Source organism: Rhea pennata, chromosome 5 (assembly GCF_028389875.1).
Source record: "Rhea pennata isolate bPtePen1 chromosome 5, bPtePen1.pri, whole genome shotgun sequence".
Taxonomy (NCBI): Eukaryota; Metazoa; Chordata; class Aves; order Rheiformes; family Rheidae; genus Rhea; species Rhea pennata.
The window spans coordinates 63,888,413-63,909,549 of NC_084667.1; the positions used below are offsets into that span (position 1 = coordinate 63,888,413).

The window sequence follows — 21,137 nt, forward strand, 5'->3', positions numbered from 1 at the left end:
AACCATACATAAAAGCTCCAGCCTGTGGTCGCGCTAATGCGGTCTACCTGACGGGGATCTCAAAACAAACACTTCGGTGTGTTTAATTGAGGTAGTTTCTAAAGTACAATTAGCTATCATTAGGCCAATACTAACCAGATGCACACGCTTGCTTTTTGTACCTTGGAAAACAGCAAAAACGGCCGTTACCTTGTAAAGGACTTTGTAACTTTCTCCGTGGCAGTCCCTTTCGTTCTCAGGCTGAGTCAGTACACGCCTGTAACCTTGGGGACTGGCACTAAAATCCCTATGGAGGGCAACTGTGCACACAGACAAAGGCACAAGAACTCTCTAAAATGTTTACTGAAGTGTTTTTTTTTTTTTAGCTGGAAAAATCTGTCGTATTCAGGTCCGCGGTAGAGAGGAACGAAGCGCGCCGCGGCCGGGCGAGCTCTCGCCGCTCACCAGCCGCAGGCCTCCGGGACCGTGCGACCGCCCCCCGCGTGCGCTCAGCCCGAGCTGCTGCGCGCCCTCCGCCCCGGGACGGCCGGGGACGAACCCCCGGAGACACCGCGCAGGGGCAGCGCCTGCCCTGCTCCGGTCTGGCGCTCCTCGCTGTGGCGCGGCCTACGACACCCAACCCCGCACGGCGTCGTGCCTACGCGAGACCACCGCCGCCAGGCACAGCGCGCTGCGACGCAGGCCGCTGCCGCGTTCTGCCTCGGAAAAACGCCGCTTTTGCCTCAGAGAGCCGCAGCGCGAGCGGCTCCGGTAGGGGGAGGTTAGGGAAGCGGGCGGGAACGGGTTCCCGTTTCCACGTCTGCGGGTACAAAACGCTTTGAAGCGTCGGGAGAGCAGCGGCGGCGTTTGGCGGCGGCGGGAGGGAGCTGCGCGGCGGCGGGCGCCGCCTCAGCGCCGCGGCGGCGGGGAGGCGGCGGGGAGGCGGCGGTGACGCTGGCGGCGGGGGCGGCGCTGCGCCGCGGCGGCGGCCGCCGCCTCATATAGGGGCGGGCGCGGCGGGGCAGCGCCGTGTCGGGCCGCGGCGGCGGCGGCCATGGCGTGGGGCTGCGCGGTGCTGGCGCTGCTGGCGCTGGGCGCGCTGGCGGCGCTGCTGGCGCGGTGGCTGCGGGCCGACGGCGACCTCACGGTGCTCTGGGCCGAGTGGCGGGGCAAGAAGCCAGGTAAAGCCGGCGCGGTGGCTCCTGTGAGCCCCGCCGTGGCTGCGGGGAAGGGGCGGAAGGTGTGTGTGTGGGGGGAGCGAGGCGCTGCCCGGGAGGAACCGCCGTCTGAGGAACAATTATTAAAAAAAAATAATAAAAGCTTGCACGTGCACAAAAAACACGATTTCCTGATTTTCCCGCCTTCACGTGTCGCTCAGTGTGGCCGCGACGGCGCCCGTTGAACGACGCGTTGGGGCCGAGCGGCGGCCGCCGGCCCCGGGCGCCTGGCGAAGGCGGCGATGAAGCGAGCGAAGCGCCGGAGGGTGTCGGTGCCGAAGGAGGGTGCCGGTGCCGAAGGAGGGTGCCGTGGCGGTGAGGGGTTGTTGCCGCCGCCTCTCGCCCCTTTGGGAAGCGGCTCTCGGCGGTGCTGCCCGCTTCTGGCGTGCCGGCGTCGCCCTGGGCCGCTTCCCGCCCGTCTGCTCCGCGAGCGCGCCGAGGCGAAGCCGCCGGGGAGCCGGCGATGTCCCGCCGGGGCCGTGGGGCAGCCGCCTCCTTCGGAGGCAGACGGACAGTGGGCTGCGCCAGTTGGCCCCTTTCATAGCTTTTCTGGGGGAAGAAAGAGGCTTCATGGTCTGTTTAACTTCTGTTCAGTTGAGCTTGTTCTTACAGCTTCCAGCAGATCTCTGTTTCACAGCAGTGCTGAAAGTGTTTACGACAGTAGACGTGAATATTAACGTTTGAGTTAAGTGGGTTTTGGCTTCCGAGAATTGTTTTCCAAAAGGCATGGGAGCAGCACCACGCAGAACTGCTGTCTGGGCTTTTTTTCGGTGATACCTTGTTTTGGATGCGTATAGCTACAAAGATTCAGTAAAACTGCTTCAGGCAGGGACTTTCAGCTCTGGCACGCGCTGACCTTTATAATTTGGCTGTGACTCTGCCCTCTTCCAGACGAACGAAGAGGTTTAAGAGTGGTGGTTTTTACTTGCTTAGTAGAGCCTTTGGCTCCAAAGGGCCGTGAGCTTCTGCGCGGATGCCGCCCTGGAGCGGGGCTGCCCGGCACGTGCAGCGCGGGGCCGCCGTGAGCCGCGTGGGCGTCCGTGCCGAAAGCAGGCAGCCCGTGCCGCCGGCGACCGGGCACCATCCTCCCCTCGCGCCGGCCGGGCCGGGGGGCGAAGTAGCCTGCTGCAAAATAAGTGGGATGAGGGGACGCTACAAGCCCGAGCGTGAGGAAAACTGGGCGTTGGGCTGGTGGGGACGTAGGACTGCCGTGACCGAAGGTGTGTCTGAGGGATGCAGAGGAGTTAGGGATTGGGTTTGAGGCTAGGATTCAGTGCGGGGAATGGTCGTGCAGACGAAGGCTGTAATTGGGGAGAGATCGCTGGAAGAGCGGGACAAGTTCTGCAAACAGTTTGGCAAGGAGGCTGTTCGAAGCGGGAATCCTGGGCTGGGTTTCTGGGGTTAGCCGAGGAGCTAGGACAACCATCCAGGGTCGAGGGGATCTTTAGACCAGACAGAAGAAATGGGAGAAGGTGGCAATTATTCTCCTGAGGAGCTGAGTTTAGGAGTACGGCGCAAACTTCCTGAGATGCCTGTGCTTTGCTCTCGCAGAAGCCTGCTGCAAAAGTGCTAGTCTGAAATGAAGAAGAGAGCACCAATACAACCAGAATTTAAGTTTTGCCCTGTGTGCAGCACAATGAGTTTTAGGAACTCTCAGACATAACTTTATTTGAATGCAACTTGCAGCCTTATTGGAAGCCTGGAGACCTTTTAACTAGTCTCTAAAAATTCCTGCATACAGTGATGTAGTTGTTTTCTGGTACAACAGTTTCAACATGTGATACAGAGCGGGCCAGAATTTTGTCAACATAGGCTTCTTTGAGAAGGGTGAGCAGTTTTCTGGCTACCAGCCCCCCAACCTCAATGCTTGTAACTAACTGAAGCAGTAATTAGCTCAGGCAGTAGCGTTTAAGTGGCATTTTGCTGATAGTTCTGCTACATACATGAGACAGAGGAGCCTTGGTACTGATTGTAACTGTTAGGAAAACAGAAGAGACAAATGCTAAAAAAGGTGTTTCTTTGAATATGTTCCCCTTCTTCTCTTTCTCCTTCCCATATTGGCAGTGCATATAATGTAGTGTACCTGCAGATATCTGCAGGTAAGTAACACAGATCACATGGAGAAAAACTTGATCTTTATTTAAAGCTGACATTGATCACTTTTGCTGTGCAATAGCTTCTACAACCTTAGCATGGATTTCTGTTGAAGGTTTTGCAGAGAAACTTATTATCAGAAAACATTCTCATCTCAGGTGTTTCCTTCTGTTGTTCTGTAAACTGTACTTACAGAGAATGGCCCTAATATTTAGGAATTATAGCTTAATAGCCATAATATAGGTAAGACTGGTTCCATTTCAGTGGTTCACACCTATAGTGAAGGTAGTGGATTTTGTCCCTGGCAGATGCTGAACTGTTTTCCCATGTTCTAAACACTTGTATAGTTATGGGACAATGGTTACAGGGTGCTAGGTGACTTTTATTACGTATTGTTTCACTTCTGCTGATCAGCAGCTCTGAATGGTGCACCCTTCAGGCAGGGTGGTAGTAAGAACTAGGGAGGATATTTTTACTAAGGTACATATGTGAAGGCTTTGTCTTTAAACTGGGAGCAATGGCATGATTCTTTGGGGGCGAGGTGGATGCTCTGTTCTAAACTTCCCCACCTTAAACTTTCTCTTTTTTTTTCATTAATGAAATAGCCATCTTGTGCTATAAGGGCTATAAAGTCATAGAGAAAAACCTTAAACAATGCTGAACTACAGAAACGTTTCTTGGATTACTTGCACTAGTAATCTGTTTAGCCTTTCCTTTGTTATGCCTTGTAATGCAAAAGTTAATGGTTAGTAGTAATGTTTTCCACTTTCATTTTTTACATTAACAATTAACCATGCCATGTTATTTCCAGTAGCAACAGAACATTTATTCTAGAACAAGCTAGTTTGAGACATGTTCCACAACAGTATTTGAGCTAGGCTTTCCATTATGTTAACTACCGGTAGCTCAGTGTTTGGCAACTGTCAGCACTGAGGAGTTGATGGAAAACTTTCCTTATCTCAGTTTATTGTTCTGTCCACAGAACAAGATCCTGAATAACTGCAGTGAACTAGTCCAAGGCGAATTTGAAAGGGGGTGGTGGGAGGAAGTGAAATTATTCTCAGTAGGAAGAGATGAGTATGGTAAGCAGGGATGAAAGGGAGGACAGTATTCTTCTGTTCTTGTAGTGTTTGTACACACAGGTTTTCTGCCCCCCACCCCCCCAAAAAAAAAATTATCTGAGAGATGAACCCCCATGATCTTTGAGGATGAATATTCTTTAATGACAGCTGCCTTTAATGTAACTATTAATAAAATAGTTGTTCCTACTGCTTCAGTAACACCGTTTTTTTTCCTATCTCCCACATAAATTTTAAAATGTACTTCTCTCTTGGAAGGGGGCTTTTTATGATTTTTTTTTTTCTTAGCTTTAGGAGGGTTTTCTCTTTGGCTAAAACTTAGCTTATAAAGGAAAAATCATATTGACTGCCAGTCCTACAAATTCAGCTTAAGCAAGTAGTTATACCCACTGGCTTTAGTGAAAGAGCGTGTTTACTGAACTAAATGAACAAGTGAGTTGGAGGAAAAAAAAAAGCTATTATAGCCTTTTTCAGAGTAGACTGGCTTTAAGTGTGAGGAGGGTTATAACAAGACAGTTCTCCTGTGTGGCTAGAAATTGGTAGAATCCTCATCTGTGCCAACTTGATAAGCAAACTTGATAAGCTCTTCTCAGCAGTGTTTTGAGTACTCTAATCAGACTTTCACTAAGACTTATCATGGAGAACACATGTGAGTGTTAGTGAATGATACATTCTGTGCTCTGTTGAGCACAGTGAATGATATGTTCTGCTGAAAGTGCTCTGTTGTTAGTAATCATGCATCCTTAAACTATATTCTAGAGTGAGTGATTGTAACCTATTTTATTCGATGGTTTTGAATATACTTTGGAAAAGTGAAACCTTTTCCCAGTGCTCAGGTGTGTCGTGGGGAGGGGAAAACGACTGCAGACAAGAGGGAACAGGCATATAAACAAAGGAGTAGAAGGAATAAGATAACATATATTTACTAGAGGTTATAACAGCATATCTAGGCAGGTGGTATAGGCATATAGCAGATCCACCTTTGGGCTTACACACCGGGAGCTCTGTATATTTTGCTCTGAACAATGCAGGATTTAACTTGCATTGGGTTCAAAACAAAGTGGATGAACACCCGTTCAGTTTGTTCTGATTAGCTTCCTTTGTTCAGAGAATTTTCTTAAGTCTGCAATTACTTAGCAACATTTTGGGGGTTAGAACACGTATTGGGAAACGTTTGCTTAGGCTTTTGTTTGGACTGTGTGTATAGTATCTTTTTTTTGTTGTTTCTGAGAGTTCTCTCTTTTTCTCTGAAGCTCTCTTTGAGGTCAGTGAAAATGATGCGTGTGGATGGCTTGCAGAAATGCAATCAAACTTCTTCCATCAGTAGAGATAATGAGTGTTTATTCAGGTTAGTTTTGGACCAAAGTTCAGGTGGCGACAGAGCAGCACTGGACAATTTCACAATTGCACGTGACTAAAAATGAAGAAATTAAGATTTTGTAGTGAAAAAGTTGAGTGTATTTGTTACAAATAATACCAAGATGTACACCTGCAATGGCTTAATGCTGATGTTTGTCCTGGCATTGGCAATGTGTGAACTCTCGTCTTGATTCCTTTGACAGAAAATGAACTGCCTGGCAAGGTTGTCTGGGTGACAGGAGCTTCAAGTGGAATTGGAGAGGAATTGGCTTACCAGCTAGCAAAGATAGGAGCTTTGCTTGCCATCTCAGCAAGGAGAGAGGATGAGCTGGAAAGAGTGAAAAAGAAATGCCTTGGTAAGTATAAGTTACTACTTCGTGCAAGCAATCACACTCTGGCTGTGTTAGAATTGCCAGAGAAATACTAATCCACATATCACAGTAATAAATTTCTTGATAAAAGTAAACTTTATGTAGCTTCACTGTAGCTTTGAAACAGGTAGTTTCTTCTCTGGAGCAAGAAGCCTTTGTGAAGACTGGCACTACGAGTTCCTTAACATACCAGTGTTATCTAAAAATCTCATCATACAAATGCAAGTGGTCTCAAAAGTCACTAGATTTAAAAAGGAACAAATACAGTGAGAAAGAGAGGAAACAAATCTGAGGGGTAACATCTTGTTTAGAAACAAACCATGTAGCTGCATGCTACTGAGGAAAAGAATCTTCCTTCAGATTTGTGCATATGACAGTCTGACCAGCTGCCAAGAACTCTCCTTTTGGAAAAGGAATGAATAGAAATGTTCAGAAAAAGTCCTTCTGATCAATTATGAAGGAGGTGATCTCCTACAGATCCAGAGGAATGAATATGAAGCAGGATATTTAACTATTCCAGCTATCTTTCATATACCAGCTGAATCTGGAGTCTGACTGTTCTTCCTGTTTCTCTCTCTTCCTTTCCTCCTGTCATTCCACCTTCTCCCCCCATTTTCCTGCTTAACAGGGAGAGGGCTAGCCAGTTTTCTTGTTATTACATAGAACTGATTTGAGCATAATTATCATTAGATTTCTTTCAGACTACTTACCCTCCATAGCTGAGTATTTAAAACTACCACAGTAACAATGCATTCATAGTAATGGCAACGGGATGTCCAAAGGTTATGTGTAATGGAAGTTTGTGAATATTGAAATTTTGTCTGGATTAGTACCTAAATATTTTTAGAAACATAAAAAGTATAGCAGAGTATTTGAAAAATCTGACAAAGTTTTAAAAAATACACAATTCCCTATTCCCGTTTTCTTATGCTTCAAAAAAGCTTAAATATGTATTTTCCAAAGGAAATAGAGGGACTTAAATTGATAACATGGTTAAATGGTAATCATGACAAAATTCCAAGGCCATATGATGCAATGTTTAGTAGTCAGTGAATATATGCAACTACACTTGCATCTGTGGCAGTTTGTCATTACAAAACTTTGATAAGACCAAATATGGCAGGAGTCATAATCCTGGATGTCCATTCTCGGCTAATGTTTGAGTGCAGTGTACTAAAGAATATTCAGAAGGATTATCTCAACGGATATGAAGCAAGAGTATGAATTTGCATTTTGGAATCTGGCCCCTTGTATATGTCCAGTTTGTCCGTAACTTGATCTTCCTCTAACACTGGTAGTATTTCTTTCCCCAAGAGACTAGCGTCAGGAACGTGTGCAACTTGAAGGTCGATATTGCTAATAAAGACCAAGGCCATCTTCCAGCACCATCCCTATATAGCAGTGGGCTCACTCTATATTTTGTTTTCCTTTTGCTGCTGCTGTTTCTATAGAAGCCCTTCTTGTGGCCCTTCATGTTCCTCACCAATTCCAATATCATCTGAGCTTTAACCTACCTAATTCTATCCTTGCACGTTTGGGCAGTGCTTCTGTGTGCTTCCTGGGTGGCTTGTCCCTGTTTCCACCTACTGTATGTTTTCTTTCTGCATTTGAGTTCAAGAATAATTCGTAAGGTTTGATTAGGATATGCTGAATTAAAATTACTGAATTGCAGCGCCTGACACGAACATGAGTTTGGCTGAATTAGATGGCATAATTGGATCTGACAGGTTTTAACATGCCTGCTGTAGCTGCTCTAAACTTAACTAGCAACTTAGCTAGGTAATTTACATATTAACATGAGAACAAAGCGCACTTATCTTGTTGAAAATTGAGACATCACCTTATGTTACACATTTATGTGATTTTTCTACACTACTAAAATGCTGAAGGAGAGAGAGAAGCAAAGCACTGTAAAAGAGCAATGATAATACCTGATGAGTCATATGTGCAGTTCAACGTACTTCATTGCACTTCTGTAGGAAGGAAAGAAAACAACTTGTATAACCTTCTCTTAGCTGATTTTTTTTTTAAGTAGCTTCTGTATTTCCCCCAACACTCTTTGCAACATGAGTTGAATTTAACCAGTAATGTTAGAGAGTTATGTCTTAATAGCTTTTAAAAGAAAAAGGCTAGATGGGATAATTCATTGGTTTGACCAAGCTCAAATATAATTTATATATGAATAGGCACTTTGCCAAATGAATGACAGGCAATATATATACATCATGGAATCATACAGTAATCGAGTTTGGAAGGCACCTCAGGAGGTCATGTAGTTCAGCCTCTGAAGTTTCATGCTTTGGGAAAGGGTATTACACAAGAGAGAAATGAAAAATAGAAGAGGAAATGCTGAAGAGCTGGAAAATAAAGGGTCTAATCTGAATAACACTGTTCATTGTGTTATGAGAAAAGAGTTTCTGTGGCTAAACTGTCTAGCCATTCTCAGAATAACATATATTGAAAAGAGATGTTGATCTGAAATCCTCCAGGGGATTCTAGGAGAAGGAGCTATACAACAATCACGCAGCAAAAGATTTTAAGTCAGCATTTCTTACACAGCTGTCTGTCAAAAGGCAGCAAGTTGGCTTTGGGTGAGCATAGCTTCTTGTTAGGTGAAAAGTAACTAGAACTTAATGAATTGCCAAAAGGGATGTAGCAGCCCATCATAGGTTGGTAAGAAAAATGTCAGTTGCAAGAGCTGATGCTTGGTTGCTGGGCAGTTTGATCCTGGTCAGAAGCCATGTGGTGTAAATCTCCTACTGAAGGAGACTTCAGGACATGCCTACACCTTGAATACTGTGCACAGTTCTGGGGATCTGCCTAAAAAGTCCCAGCAGGCTTCACCTGTGCAAACCTACTTTGAGGCAGTCTGAGATGCAAGTGTCCCTGAGAAAGTAGTATAACCTACATGGTTTTTACTGCTGTCTACAATGGAAGAAATGGAGTGGGGGAAATGCATATCTGGAAGGGTGGGGGAAGAGCTGTAAATGGAAAGAGTGGTAGCTTTAAACCAAACAAATGGGTTTAATATATCCAGTTGCATAAGTACTAGTGACCTTTGAACAAAGAAGATTTATGGATTTAAACAACCTGCCTATTTGTACATCATGGTGAAGACAAAGTTCAACCTTACCTGTATATGCAGACATGGTAATTAAAGAATCAGAGCTTTAGGCTCTTTGTCTAAAGCGCATGGCTAGTTGAAGGGGAGCAAGTATACTTAATTGTGGCTATGAGTCAATTAGGCTCAGAAATAACACTGGGGAAGAAGTAATTTAGAAATCATGCTATATCCAGCTAGGAAAATAAAAAAAAAAGATTAACATTAAGAATTTTGTTTTTGTGAATTATCTGCTGCAAAGCCTCAGAGTAGCTAATCAGTGTTCAAGAAATACCTTCAATGGAAAAGGTCAGTTCTTTCAAAGAGACAGTGGTGGAAACACTTAGCGTGATGGCTTGACCTTGATGACAGATGACTTCTATTTCAGGGGATGGATAAGTTAGAAGCTTTGAATTAAACAAAGCCACTTCCATTCTGTGTAGTAATCCAACTTCTCATGTGTATCTTTCTTGGGGGATGAACAGTACTTCTCCTTTTGTCAGGAATAACCATGGTTGAACAGTTTACCTACAAACAAAATGTCAAGGCTGCCAATACACTGCTTCTGAATGGCTTGATGAAAGATTTTGGTATCAAATAATCCTGTTGCATGTTATTCCTAACCGTTGCAATTTACTTGGATAATGGAATTTTTGTATTATGGTACACAATCCCTTTTCATTTATTAAAGTCATTTTTTTAAAAAAAGAAAACATAAGGATGGGAAAAGAGGAGCTTTAGTAGGAACAGTTTAAAAATTGATTCTGTGTAGGGATCACAATGAAAACAAACCCAAATATTTTATATTATTAAGTAGGAAGATAGTTCAGTGTCTTTTCCTTAGCGAAAATTTGGGGTTTAAAAGCACATTAAATTTCTTACTATTTTTACATTGGTGATTTTGTTGGTTCCCATGGTTTTTAGAGATCAGCAACTTGAGTGAAAAAGATATCCTTGTTCTGCGTCTTGACTTGACTGATAGACGCTCTCATGAAGCTGCAACTAACAGTGTTCTTAAGCATTTTGGCAAGGTAAGGTGCACTTCTGAGGCTGAACTTCTCTTCCTTCCATATGACCTATCTCTGCATATATTCTTCTTTTGCTTTTGTTCTGCCAAACAGTAAATTCAGCAGTTTCTACATCTTACTCAAGTTTCAGAATTAAATATGCCAGAAAGGACCTCAATTCTCATGTCTTCTATTTGCTTCTGGGCTTCAGCAAGTTTTGCATAGAAGCAGCAATGAATGAGTAATCCTTGGCCATTACCAAGAACTAAAAAATCACTTGTTTGAAGTCACTAGATTTCTGGCCCAGCTGCAGCAATCTTCAAGTGTGTATTTTGGACTTAAAATTCTGCATGAAAGCCATGTAATTTGGGATTAGAGCCATATGGGACAAAACTGGCTGTCAGGCACAACTGTTTCCCTTCCTTGGTGCGTAGTATTCCAGATGGGTAGTCCAGAGCAGAGAGCTGAAACAACAGCAGTCAGATCTAACTAATGTAAGTACAGTGTGTGAAGCTTTGAGCTGGGCCTTTAGTCCACTGATATTCTGATTTCATAGTGAAGTTATTAGCACCAGATTTGTTTCTTCTGTTACTGCAGTTGAATCCCATATTTGCACAAAAATCTATTTAGAGAGGCCACCTTGCAGGACCTGGACATCAAACAGTGCTTGCTACAATGTAGTATAGTTAAAAATTGTCAGATGGAAAACAGCTTCTGGGCACCAGTGTTCCTCTACTAGGACTTCACTTTGTTTGGCTCAATGGATTACATTTCTCTCTTGTTGACTCAGCTCAAAGTTAGCTACCCTTAGCTCAAAGGAGAAGTATTCTGGGAGAGTAGCTATCAAAACATCTCAGCAGTTCCTTCTTTTATGGCAGAGACAGTACTAGAGGGAGGAGAATAGCCTGTTAACGATTGCCTGATAAAGTGCAGGTATTAAAGGAAATGTGTTTTATTAATTTATCACTGTATCTTTCCTGAGATTGATATTTTGATCAACAATGGTGGACGTTCCCAGCGCTCTCTGTTTGTGGATACAAACCTGGATGTTTTCAGTGCCATAATGGAACTTAACTACCTAGGTACAATCTCTTTAACAAAATATGTCCTGAATCACATGATCCAAAGGAAAAAAGGGAAGATTGTAACAATGAGCAGTGTCATGGGTATCATGGGAGCTCCTCTTGCCTCTGGGTACTGTGCCAGCAAGCATGCTCTGCAGGTAAGTTACATTTCTGGAAATTAATTATACCCTGTTATGTTATAAACCAGCCTTGTTTTAGGGCTGTATCATCTGTTCCTTGCGGTGAACTCTGTGCAGTTTCAGGTGAGACTGTCATTCTCTGTGCAGAATAAATATAACTTAGATTCTGAAAGATCTTTAGAATTATTTTGCTCTGAAACATAGTGATTCTGACTGAAAGAATTAGAGGAGGGTAGATTTCTTTTTTTTTTCATCTGCCTTCTAATTTTGTAGCCTCTAAATTTTTCCTTGAGTTGGACTTCAGGCCTTTCCTCAGCTATCAGTAGCACTAGAAATTCCTCACTAATTTTTTCTTTTCAAAACAAAACTTGAGCCTAAAGGAACTAGACTGGATTATATGAACCGGAGAGCTGTATGTCCCTGGCATGATGCTCCTATCTGAAAGCAGAAAGAAAAAATAGAAAATAGTGTTTTCAAAGCCTTTAGAAACACAGCATTTATACAGATAAAATCCCATTGAATAAAACTTGTGTTACATATAAATAGGTTGTTCTTAAATATACTGTACGTTTATAATAGTTTATCTTCTGGTAAATGGGCAACTTCTTACATTTTAGAGTAAGAATAACTGTATAATACACAAATAAGCCAAAAATATGATGTTGATCTGTCAATTATGTCAGATTTCTTATTCCATAATAAATGCATCAAGCCACTTGAACAGAACAGTGTTTGATATGAAAGGTGGAGAGAGCACACAGAAGCTTATAGCAGTTTTTCTGAGCTGAATGTAGCACAGAGGAAGTGGTTTGCCACGTGGCTCGTGCACTCCTGACCTACCTCCAGCACTTGCCCAAAGCTTAGTTTCCCTTCTGCCGCTTCTCATCGCGTGCACTGTGTGCAGATATTCAGATGGTGCTGAGCTGGGAGGAATCCCACTCGTGTGATGTGGAGCGTGGTGGGAGAAGAGGGCAGATCATGCCTGCGACTCCTGCCCTCCTCTCCCTCTGCCCTTTTTCTGGGGAGTTCAGATTTCCATGGGAGAAGAGGGCAGATCATGCCTGCGGCTCCTGCCCTCCTCTCCCTCTGCCCTTTTTCTGGGGAGTTCAGATTTCCATGAGTTCTGGCAGACTAAGTGGGGATTATGACTTGCTTGCAAAGATCTCCGCTGCACTTCACGAGTGACTGTGATTATAACTTGTGGGAAAACATAACAAGAACCAGGAATTGTAAGAAACACTGCTTGAATCCTGCACTGAGATTCCAGTGTAGTTCCAGGTAGGTTTATTGCACTGCCCAAAATGCAATCTTAACCAGGCCTAATCAGTATATAATGAAACTCGCAATGTGAAAGAAGATCACTTCGCCTCTGGCCTTCAGATTAAGATTAAGAAGTATTTAAATCAGAGGATTATTCTGGTGCACATGAAAGCTGTAATGGTGTCATTCTAATCCAGGTAGGGAGGAATAATTGCTAGTGAGAATTTCAGACTACAGGAAATTCCTAGGACACTAAGGTGAGAACAGTGAGTAAGAAAGCAGATTTATCAAAGAGAAATGAGCATTCCTAATCTAGACTAGGAAAATCTGAAAGAATCTTCCCAGGTGTTCTGAATTTTACAGTGGTTTGAAGAACTGGCAGCTCAGTATCTTATGAAAGAGGACCTGTTACAGTCTGTGTAATTTTGAATACTGCTTAAAACTATTTTAAACAGTTTCACTCATGTGGAAAAAATGTGAAAGAAGAGCTCAGAAGAGCATCTTGGGGGGGAAAAAATGCCTGTATCATTGCAGAATTATTTAAGTAGTAGATTTATTTAGACATATTTGTCTTTTTTTACCACTGTTTGAATTCCACATTGACTATGTTTTGATTTCAGTAAGCTAAAATGTAGCTGTGCTCAGTGATTTTTTTAAAAAAAAATGGCACTTTCTTACTCGCTGCTGGATTTAATGACATAAACAGGATAAATAACTTTGCTTAATTTATTGAATTATTATCTCCTTGACAGTTTAACCAACAACAATAGTAACAAGTGGTTGGTACTGCAGAGCCATTTTGCAGCCTAGACAGCAAAGCCTAAATGTTTGAAAGAATAAGGGTGTAGAAGACAGCGATAGGTCTCTGCTAAAAATTTTCTGTTAGTAATGGGGAAAGAAGATGTGTTACTGGTCCTTTAGATGGAAGTGACTGAATAGCCCATTAGAGGCCAGCCTTTGATTTAGGTCTAGGATTTAAATTAGAAAAGCACGAAGCAGCAGCATGGATTCCATTTGTATTCCTCTATTTATTAAGTATTCTTTCAGTTGAACTGCCTTTTAGGTGTGGTGTAATTGGTCTAAGCATGGTTAATCATAGAACATAAGGAATTCACATGTTGGTGTATAAATTCTCTGGAAGAATTTGTGCGTATTAAGATTGAGAATGTAGAAGAGGAAGTTTAAAAGAAATAGGTTACTAGAATTTCTGTATTATGTAAGAATAAGCTAAAAAATATAAGCAACTCAGTTATATTTTACGTATGGAATAACAAGGCCAGACTCCAAACCTTGTTTCTTTCACAGTTAGTGACCTGATTCTGCAAATACTAATTTCAAGTGTTAAAACATGTGACTTGCAATACAGATTTCTAAACCGGACTCTCTCTCAGAGTCTTTTGAAAAGGTCAGTCTAGAGCTGTGGCTAAATATGGACATGAAACCCTCAAAACTGTAAGAAGGTACTGAAATCTCTAGCTTCCCGGTACTTTCAGGTAAAGGAAGCGTGCAGGAATGGCAGTATTCCTAGGTAGCCCAGCAGTCTCTCTCTGACAGTGGCCAAGAACAGGTGACTGGAGAGAGGCTGGAGGAGAGAGGACCGAGCATACGGATCCTTCTGCTGTGGTCTTCCCAGTGTGCGTAAACCTGTGTGATTGGAGCTTTTTGAATCGAATGTTGCATTTTGGCCGTCAGTTATTAAATATGTGTCTATCTGATATGAATTCATTTAAGAGATTTTTTTGTTTTTTTAGTTCATACCTTGGAATCTGCTGCAGTTGTGGCAATTAACACTGTAATCTTAAAAATGCCATGTTTTGAAAGAGTCCCCTCATTCTACTTTTTTCTTTTAAACAGCAGTAGGGGAGGAGGAAGGAAGGAAGTGGTTCTGTTACAAATTAATATTCTTGAAATAAGCACATATTGATTTGTCCAAACTGGAATTTTTTGCAACAACATTTTACTGATGAACTTGCCCTTTACTTCAGGTCTGGAAGGGCTGTAAGAGCGTAATGGAAGTCCACAAAAATCTGAGTCTGATGTTTCTCTCCTAGTGCAGTGACACTTGCAGAGATCATATGCTGTTCATCTAGTTAACAGTTCATGTAATTGGTGGCGTGTTGAGTATTTAGGAAATGATGAGCTTCAAAAAGCTCCCTAATCAGGACTTAGTCTAACAGGCACATTGGTTGCCCTGGACAGTAACTGCTAGTGTCTTTAAGTCCCTAATTATCGGGAGGATTTCTGATGTTTCTGTCTTGGTAGAAGTCAGCTCCACCTTGTCTTCAGCATCTACTAGGATTTGGTCACTAAACTGAAGAGGCTCAGAGATGACTAAGGCAGTTCCTGTTCCACAGACATTCATCCAGCTCCTTAGGCTACAGCTGGCTTCCATCTGAGCTGGCTGGAAATCCTGATTCTTCCCTTGCCCTGAAGTCCCTTTACTACTCCCAAATCTGGATCTGTTCCTAACCTAAATGTGAAGAAAAAGAGCACTTTTTTTCTGCCTTAGAAATTATAAGACTTTTCTGGGAGGGAGTAGAAGAATTTCGTACCATCCATCTTCAGATATCAAAGATGAGTGCTGGAATTACGGAGCCTGTAGATAATGTAGATATTGCCTCCAGAGGGGACAGAGTATGTCAGATATTGGGCCTCAGGAGACCCTATCAAGTGTGCATCAGTCATGATTGCAGCATAGGGAGTATCCTGACTATCCTGCGTCCCTGATGAAGGGTGGGAGGGAGAAGGAGGCTGTATCACAACCTCTTCCATGGTGTAAGGATGGCCACACCAAGCCCTTCAAATGAAGGGGGATGGCAGAATAGTCACAGCTTGGGAACAGGAGAGTGCCAGAATCTCTGGCTAAATACATGTCGTATTACAGATTGTGCAACTCTAATAAAACAGCAGTGACTTTAGTAAAAGCTTTATCGCTGTGATACTCAAGCTGTACTCTGACACAAGCTTCAACAGCCCTGTGCTTGGCTACCTTGTAGACAGGATCTCTGAAGAGAACGTGAGTTACTGGACCATTCCTGAGCTTTCAGGTATCGCAGCTTGCTCAAGTCTGCAATCCTGTGCTAAATACCAAGGCTCTTACTGTAATGCTTGAAGGGAGGCAGCAGTCTGCGACTTGAGTTCGCCACGGCGAGTGCCCTCTGCGGGAAGCTGTCTGAAGTTGCCTGCAGCACTGCCTGCCCTGCTCTGCCTTTAAGTGCCAGAACGAGGACTGCAGGGAAGTGCTGGTTTTAGGTGGAATGTGGATCCCTGAATGTCTGCCAGCGTTTGAGCTGGTGTAGGTGCTTCATCACAAGTGACGGAGCAATGTTGCTGGCTCCTCTTCCTTTCTAGCACAGTATTTCTAGTTACGTCCTCTGCAGCCTCCCTGACTCCTAGAAATACATGCAGAGGTTGTCCCCTTCAGGCAGATTGGGAGTCATTTCTCTTCCTCACCATCCTCCAAATCACCAGGGAATGATAAGGGAATATGGGCTGGGAAAGCTCTTGATTAGGCCTGTATGAACAGTTCACTTGATGGAATAACTAATGATTGCAAATCTGTTTTCTCCCTTAGGCAGTCTGCTGCTTAGGGAGTATTTATTTCTAGGAGACTGGGCTTCCAATCCTTGATACAGTAAATACTAAGATAAAAAGCACTGGCTTGAGAAAGGAGCGATACGACGTTTTCCCTTCACCCAAGTGGCCCGTCTCACCAGTCTGACATATACTGCCATCTTTCCCCTTGGGCCAAGTGGCTTTTTACTTGCCCTGTGTGAAACGAGATGTTGTCAGCTGGACTGACAACACAAACTCTGCGACATGTTCCAGGCCCGGGTGAAGGCTTACACAGAGCGTAGCTGCAAAGCCCCGATGCAATCTCAGAGCTGGATTTAGTCACCAGAAACTGGGAACTTGGATCCTGCAGTCTGCTCTTGGTCACAGGCGTGTGCAACTCTTTGCTCTGTAGCAGATCGCCCCAGTTAGCTTCATCTGTATAGTGGCAGGAGCGTATCTGACTGGATTTAGCGCTGTGTTGCGGTTCAGTGAAGAGCTCGGTGAGAGCCAGCCCTTTCCTCCCGCCAGCTGGGAGTGCGTGCCAACAGCAGGGAAGAGGATGGACACGCTCACGAGCCAGTAAAACTCTTCAATGCTTGAATGGCAGCTTGGAGCCAGAGTTTCTCTTTCACATTTCAGAGTAGAACAGCGTTTCAGGTAGTGCTGAGAATGTGCATTTATCTCAAATTCAGGGCAAATAGCCATTTAACGCGTAGCTCTTACGATCTACTTCTAATCAGGTGCATCCTGGACTAACTAGCGAAGTTATTGGACTCTTTAGTTTCCTTTATGAAGCCTTTTGAAAGGAGTTACCAAATGGTAGATTCATACTGAAGTGGGAGAAGTTCATCAGCCTGTGCTCTGTCTCTGCTATGACACAAAATTACGTGGTGGAACAAATACAGGGAACTGCGTTACCAAGATCAAAGATAAGACATGATATTTTGTTTGCAAAATCGTAGCTCTGTAATGCCTCAGCAGCAGCTTTCATAGAAAGAGCCTGTTCCTGAATCTGTTGTGTTCCCCATCTGTCTAAATGTTAAATGTTACAGAGGTTAAGAAAGCTTGTTAATGTAAAGACAAATATTTGCAGCTTTCGTAATTAAAGCTTAACTTACATACATTAGTAGTGTATTCCTGAGCTGAAATACAGTTTATGTGGTCAGTTTTCAAAATCTGTGGCAAATTCAGTGGTGCGGAACTGAACCTCCTAAAATACCAGGGTGCACCTTTGACTTGACAACACTGACAAATTTTTCCTCTCCTTTTCTGTAAGGACCAGTGCCTTTTACTCTGTAGAAACAGTCTGAAAGCTTTAATCTCACCACAAAGAGCAATCTACCTGCAAAGAAAAGGTTTCACCGATACTGCAGTTCTTAGTTTGGCAGCACTTCCACCACCAAAGCAGTGCGGAGATGATTTTCAGAGATGCTGAACCATTTGTGGCCACTCTGAACTTCAGCGGGCGCTAAAGCTGCGTGTACGGGCTGGTGGCGCCCCCCCTAATGCTCTGTCGGTGGGATTTGTCCATATACAGGGACAGCAGAATCTGTGGTTTAGAGACGTTTTTGTGTATTTGAGAGGCCAAGGGTAGATTGCTTCGTGATTTATATATAATCTCACATTATCAATGTTTATAAGTGCAGCTAAAGTTTTAAATTAGCCATTGAATATGAAAAGTCAAACAAAATGGTAGGAATTGCATTTAGTGGAGTATGTTTACAGCATAGATTTAGAATTAAAAATATGGTGTTAATTAAGGCTTATTTCATATGGAAATGTGGCAAAGGAAGATCACATTATAAAGTTTCTTTCTCCTAGGGTTTTTTTAATTCTCTTCGGACTGAGCTCACTGACTATCCTGAGATAAGTGTTATAAACATCTGCCCAGGACCTGTCCAGTCTAAGATTATACAAAATGTCTTTACGGAGGATCTGGCAAAGGTAAGGAGCAGCGTTTCCCCCCTAAAATTTTACTGTGATAAATCCAGCTTTTGCTGCAGGCACGATGATCTTTTTGTGGGGTTTTTTCTCCTTTTAGCAAATATCAAGTCCATTTTCTTATTGAGAAGCGCTCTAGCACAGAACTTACTCTGTAAGAACCGCATATAGACGTCATTCTTTAACATATCAAATTCATATCAAATGAAAGTAACATTAGAGAGCTGTTACGCCTTCTCCCTTCCACCATATATAATCCCTGTATAGCAGAATTTACTGTGCAGCTGCCCTGCTGTAGCACTAGGGGAAAGGCCAGGAATTGCTGGACACAAGTTCTGCAGTGCAAAATACTGTAGTTTCTGCATAGGTCGCTTTTTGTTTGCTTTGTCTGCAAACATCCCCTGTTCAGTTGACTGTGGTGCAATCGTTGGCAAAGCCACGACAGTCAGCTGATCCAAGGCACGTACTGTGTTTCCTCTTGGCGGTTGTTTGAGGAGAAAAACCAAAACCTTCCAAATGCACAATTGTTTTTAATAACGACTAACAAAATAGCTAGAAAAATTACTAGGACACATTTTAGTAGTATGTCATAAGTTCTATGCTTTTAAAGCTGAGGATAATACACAAGTGCGTGTAGGGGCAGGATCCCCTCTTTGTTCAAACGCTGAAAGGATTTTTGGCTTGCAAAGCTACGTACTTGCATGAAATAAAAGATGTTCTTTCTGAGCAATCGGAAAGTCTTGCAAAACAAATTCCTCAGATTGCTGCATGGCAAAAGACCTGGAAGATAAAATCCAGCCCAGAATTCCTTTTGCTCCAGGAAATAGAATAGAGTGACATAGCAGTCTGCTGCTGCTAGAATGAAATACATATAAATTCACAGGGCTGTGGCTTACATTCACTAAGCAACACGTGAGGTGAGAAGTTTTTGCCATTGAAGAGGTCTGTTGCTCTCTCCTCCTCTGAGATTACTCCCCTACAGCAGGGCTAGCAGGATTTTAAGTTAACAGGAGGCGTCTTCTCCTGACTGGGTTACAGAGTGACCTGTCACAGAACCAGGTAGATGGCTGGGGACAGGAAAGGCTCCTCTTTCAGGGCCCTCAGTTGCCAAACGGCTAACTTGGCTGATAAAGGGTTCCACAGTAAACTATAGGCCATGCTGCTGTGGGACAGACTTTGGAGATGGAGGTTTCACCTTCTCTGAGCCATCAGTCAAGGATGCCTTAATGTAAAGGATGCTTTATTTAAGGATGAATGCTAAAGGAAGGTAGGTGTTCCTGCACCAAAATCCATGGCACATTAGCACAGTGAGGGAGATGCTTCCTAGCCACGGTCTCTGCTGTATTACCTGGGTAATTCTACTTTTGCACAGTGGAGAAATTGGGAAGAATGTGTCTGTTACATGGAGCCTAGCCCTTTATCTCCCTCCTTTGCTCACAAAGCCCGTTTTAATCCCTCCGTTCTCTCCCCCCTTCAGTCGATCGAGAACAGCGGTGATCAATCCCACAAGATGCCAACGGATCGCTGTGTGCGGCTCACCCTGGTTAGCGCAGCCAATGACCTGAAGGAGGCTTGGATCAGCGACCAGCCCTATCTGGCAGTTTGCTACCTGTGGCAGTATGCACCCACTTGGGCTTGGTGGCTGATGAACAAGATGGGCAAGAAAAGAATTCAGAACTTTAAGAGTGGTGTGGTAAGTTTATGCCCCTCCTCGTGCCTTTTTTTTCTTTGTTTTTAAGCTCTGCTGACAGATTCTTTAGCCATGGGAACGCTGGGATCGTAGCTTGGCTCTGTTTCTTTTCCTCCTCCTCACTTCCCTAGCAGCGGGCGCCAGGCTGGACCCCGTAGCTGTGTGCCTGGTAGTCTAGAATTACTGCAGCACGGTCACATTGCAGAACAGTGAAGTCAGTGTCTCTTGTAATGCCAGATGTCTTGTCTGTGATCTTCATCACGCCGCCTGCAAGTTCTGGGCTCAGCACTGGCTCAGAGCTTGAGCTATAGGTCACTAGTGTAAATTACTTAATGCAACCTGAAATTAAAACTGTTGACAATCTCCGCCTAGCTTGTGTCTAGTTTTAGTATCAGGCATGTAATTTGAGTGCTTCCCGAAGTACATTAATTGGTACTACTATCTGTCACATCTCTGTGCTGTCATTCACTTCTCAGAAGACAGATGTGCAGAGCAGTGTTCCATTCTAGCACTGCTGCTTCATAGATGGCGTTTTTCTTACTGACTCTGTTTTTGTTGAATTTGGTACAAAAACCATATTTAAATGCTCCAAAAGCAGGAAACGGAAAAATTAGTGTGACTCATGCAACCTAAAGCTTCCTAAATTCACACTGCAACTGCCCACTGTCACAAGCAATTGTGGGTAAAGGTCTTAAAACTAAATACAGTAGAAAGCATGGAGGAAAATAACTTTATGTATTCCCATTCCAGGATGCTGATGTCTCTTACTCAAGAAAGAAGAAGTAAGAACAAACCTGTACAAAATCCTGCTATCCTGGTGCTCTTACTGAGCACCTAACTTTTTTAGAACTGCATGACTGCAAACAAGAACTTTGCTTTTTTAAAATCTGTTGTACCTTGTCATCACGTAACTTGACAAATATATCACGCTGTGCGCACACACTTTATAAAACTGAATAAAACTCTGTTTCTGAATAAAAGTCTGTTTCTAAACATACCTGTTTTATGTCCTTGCAGAATTCCCCAAAAGTGGATTTTTAAGCTTACAAAAATTGAGAGAAACAGGCAGTCTTATTTTGCTTTTCTGCTACTCTGACATTACCAACTATTTGGTGAACAGGCTACAAATTATATACCTGCAGGATCTTATTTCCCTCACTTTCTTTCCCAATGAACCTCAAGCAAAAAAAAGCACTGCAAGTCAGAGAAAGCTTGTACTATAAAGGTAAGGATGAATAGTCTGTGGAGTGTTCCTTTAGGGGAAAAAGAGATTGTCTGTCA

The 21,137-nt window shown here is 43.4% G+C and overlaps 1 protein-coding gene across 1 annotated transcript; it reads left to right on the plus strand.

The window, feature by feature from the left end:
- Positions 1-1,021: 1,021 nt before the first annotated feature.
- On the plus strand, positions 1,022-20,851 carry DHRS7 (dehydrogenase/reductase 7). The gene is made up of 7 exons (XM_062577369.1): positions 1,022-1,160; positions 5,932-6,084; positions 10,124-10,230; positions 11,189-11,428; positions 18,047-18,169; positions 19,644-19,859; positions 20,607-20,851. The coding sequence occupies exons 1-7, from the start codon at positions 1,034-1,036 to the stop codon at positions 20,640-20,642; spliced, it is 1,002 nt and encodes a 333-aa protein (XP_062433353.1). The 5' UTR covers positions 1,022-1,033; the 3' UTR covers positions 20,643-20,851.
- The last annotated feature ends 286 nt before the right edge of the window (positions 20,852-21,137 follow it).